The sequence below is a fragment of the Mesocricetus auratus genome, unplaced genomic scaffold (assembly GCF_017639785.1).
Source record: "Mesocricetus auratus isolate SY011 unplaced genomic scaffold, BCM_Maur_2.0 Super-Scaffold_100007, whole genome shotgun sequence".
NCBI lineage: Eukaryota > Metazoa > Chordata > Mammalia > Rodentia > Cricetidae > Mesocricetus > Mesocricetus auratus.
Window position 1 is genome coordinate 52,728,798 of NW_024429191.1, and position 3,368 is coordinate 52,732,165.

At 42.7% G+C, this 3,368-nt stretch overlaps 1 protein-coding gene across 1 annotated transcript; it reads right to left on the reverse strand.

The window, feature by feature from the left end:
• Nucleotides 1-1,988: 1,988 nt before the first annotated feature.
• LOC121141205 (olfactory receptor 1P1-like) lies at nucleotides 1,989-2,954 on the reverse strand. Its single transcript, XM_040748049.1, has one exon. The coding sequence runs from the start codon at nucleotides 2,946-2,948 to the stop codon at nucleotides 1,989-1,991; it is 960 nt and encodes a 319-aa protein (XP_040603983.1). The 5' UTR covers nucleotides 2,949-2,954.
• Nucleotides 2,955-3,368: the final 414 nt, after the last annotated feature.

Consider the following 3,368-nt stretch of genomic DNA (forward strand, 5'->3'; position numbering starts at 1 on the left):
TTGAGATCCACCTTCTTCTGTTTCCCACGTGGTAGGAAAGGCATGCACTACCACTGCCCTGCTGGGATTCCATCTTCTTCTTGGAGACTTCAGAAAATGAATAGGGTCAGATTATTTCTTTTCTTAGTAAATTTTTCTGTGTAGCTCCTCTTTAACTTTAAAATTCAATGCTAAACTTGGTTCTACACTTAATTCCTCAGGCTGAGTTCGAATGTCTTTACAAACTACTTTAATAAGTTTTTTTAAGACCTCCATCTTGGCACTCATATCAACCAACATTTTTAGAGATAAACCAAGAATTATCAAACTGACAACAAAGATTATCAAAATGATAAATAATCCCATTAAGTTGATTATCCCTTCATCTAATTGATCCATTTTAAAATCACCCATTATATAATCAAACAGAGACCTAATTCTCTCCATAGTAAGTTTCCCTTCTTTTAATGTGTAAAAATCATTTTTAACTAATCCCTTCCTCTAAGAATTGCCAATAGTCTTACCAAATCTGCAGACAGTGTCAATGAACTGTGAGGCATAGCATGTCTGAATCAAAGAAGTAGCTTGTGACCGTGAGCTGAGAGGGTAGGCTGGAGGAGAGGGGCTATAGGAAAAGACTGCAACACGTGTCTGTGTGTGTGTGTGTATGTGTGTGTGTGTGTGTGAGAGAGAGAGAGAGAGAGACAGAGAGAGACAGAGAGAGAGACAGAGAGAGACAGAGAGAGAGAGAGAGATGTCCGTTTGAAAAAATAAAAAAACACACAGGATTGTTAGGAAGAAACACGAGTAGTGGGAACAGCCTGAAGGCAAAGCCACCTGAGTTTGGCAACTGAAGACTGTTTAGAGAGGCTACAACAGGAATATCCCAAACTTGCTCAAGGATTTGAGGAGAAAGCAAATGAAAACCTAGCCACCTGGGCAGGGACTATATGAACACAAGATAAGAATCTGCTTGTAGCAACACAAAGAAAAGTGTTTAACACAAACATTGTGTGAGTGGAAGGAGTTTATTCTGAAACAATGACAAGTGATTTAGTGAATACATAGACAGTAACCACCTAGTCTTTTGTCACCACCAGCAGTGTTGTACATAACTATGTGCTATTCTTTCACATTCAGCCTCAGCAGTTCATTTATTGACACCAGTGTCACCAAAAACAGGGAAGCAATGTTTGCTATGACAATGAAACACAAGGTGACAAGAGGGTAAGAATCATTGTGGAAGACAGGAAACAAGGAGTGTAAGGGCCAGAGATCTTGGAGGACTGCAGCAAAATAATGTCTTTTGGACAAGGCAGAGATGTTACACTCATTAACCTTCAACAGATATAGTTGCCTTCACAGGACCATACCAGGTCCCTCTCAGAGTTGAGGAGCTACAGGCAGTCAACTGCTGCTGAAGGAGGGTAAAGCAGTTTTCTGCACTGACAAGCTATATGCTAGGTTACCCATATCACAGTATTCAATTCTGCACCCATGTGTCTGTGGGGAACATGAGTTTGACTCAGTAAGAGAAATATACATGTGAGCACATGTGTGAGGGATCATACAGGAGATGAAAGGGACATTAATTTGATACTGGAATATGGAGGATCATAGGAGAAGATGGATGGGGGAGAGAAGGGTTGATATAATTAAAATGCATTGTATACATGGATGATATCCTCCAAAATATGCATTTTCTGTTGGACAAATAATAAATTATCAGCTCCAGATTAGTGTCCCCATAGAAAGAATTTTCTTGCTGTCTGTCATTGACTAAATCATCATTCTGGTGAATGCAATTATAAGTAAATGAACAAAGAAGCAATTCATAACAAATTAAAGAGAGCCTTTCATTTTCCTCAAATCTAAGAACCTTGAGGCGAGGAGCCAGTGGGCAGGGCTGTGAAGAAACATGTATAGGACTCAGAAAGAGGCACTGAGGTAGAAATCTTGAAGATCATCAGCAGAGGGAATTGAGGATACCTGCAGTATCTCTGCAGACGTCAGTGTCTCCAGAAGACTTTGCCCCTGAGAATTCTGACCAGTGCTCCCTTCATGTCTTTGTTCCTCAGGCTGTAAATGAAGGGATTTAGTAGGGGGGTCACTACTGTGTACATGACAGTGGCTGCTGTGTCCTCTACCACTGACTTGGAGGAAGAGGAAGAGGAAGAGGATGAGGGACACAGATAAGCTCTTATTACTGTTCCAAAGCACAAAGACACAACAGCAAGATGGGACCCACAGGTAGAAAAGGCCTTGCGCCTCCCTTGGGCAGAAGGGACCCTGAGGATAGCTGACACAATGTGGATATAAGACACAAGGATGAGTAAAAAGGGGATTAAGATAACTGCACCTCCCAAGAAGAGAAGCACAAATTCATTGATGCGGGTTTCAGAGCAAGCGATCTTCATCAGGGGTTCCAGGTCACAGAAGAAGTCTAGAATGATCTTTTTGGAGCAGAAGGAGAGCCGGAATATGAGGAAGGTGTGTACCATGGCAACAAGATTTGTAAGGGTCCAGCAGGCTATTACCAAGAGTGAGCAGCGCCTGAAGCTCATGATCATCTGGTAGTGGAGAGGATGACAAATGGCCACAAATCGGTCATAGGCCATTGTGGCCAGTAGGAAGATATCCATGTCTCCAAATGTCAAGAAAAAGTAGAGCTGGGCCAGGCACCCTGCATAGGAGATGGCCCTGCTCTGGGAGTAGATGTTCACCAGGGCCTTGGGTACTGTGGTGGAGGTGAAAAGGATGTCATCACAGGACAGGCTGGCGAGGAAGATGTACATGGGGGTGTGGAGTCGTATGTCAGTACCAATGGCCAGGACAATGAGCAGATTCCCAACCACGGTGACCAGATACATGCACAGGAAGAGGAAGAAGAGGATGTGCTGCTGCTGTGGTTGCTCTGAGAGTCCCCAGAGGAGGAACTCAAAGGTACTGGTCTGGTTTCCTCTTGCCATGAGTACAGAGGTCAATGAGGGAAGTCTTGGGCTTGCTTTCTGAGATGTTTCATTCTAAATGATCACTGAATACACCCTTCTCTATCCTCTAGAGAAGAATCACAGTGTTTGCATAGTAACCATCTGGTAAATGGACATAGGACACTTAATGCAGCCTACCCAAAATGCTCTTCCAGAAAGTTCTGCAATATGCAAATGATGACCATTGAAATAATCTTCCTGGATGCTTGGCTACATTTCATCTGGCCAAGGTATTTTCCTTGTACTATCCAGTTATACTTAGCTATGCTCTAAGGATCCAAGAAAAATTTGTTCACCCATTTTCAATGTTCCATAGGCACTGAATCCCAACCCTACACCTGGTTCAGTGTCAGATTCTACATGTGTTAGATTACACATAAACATGTACAATCCAGTACC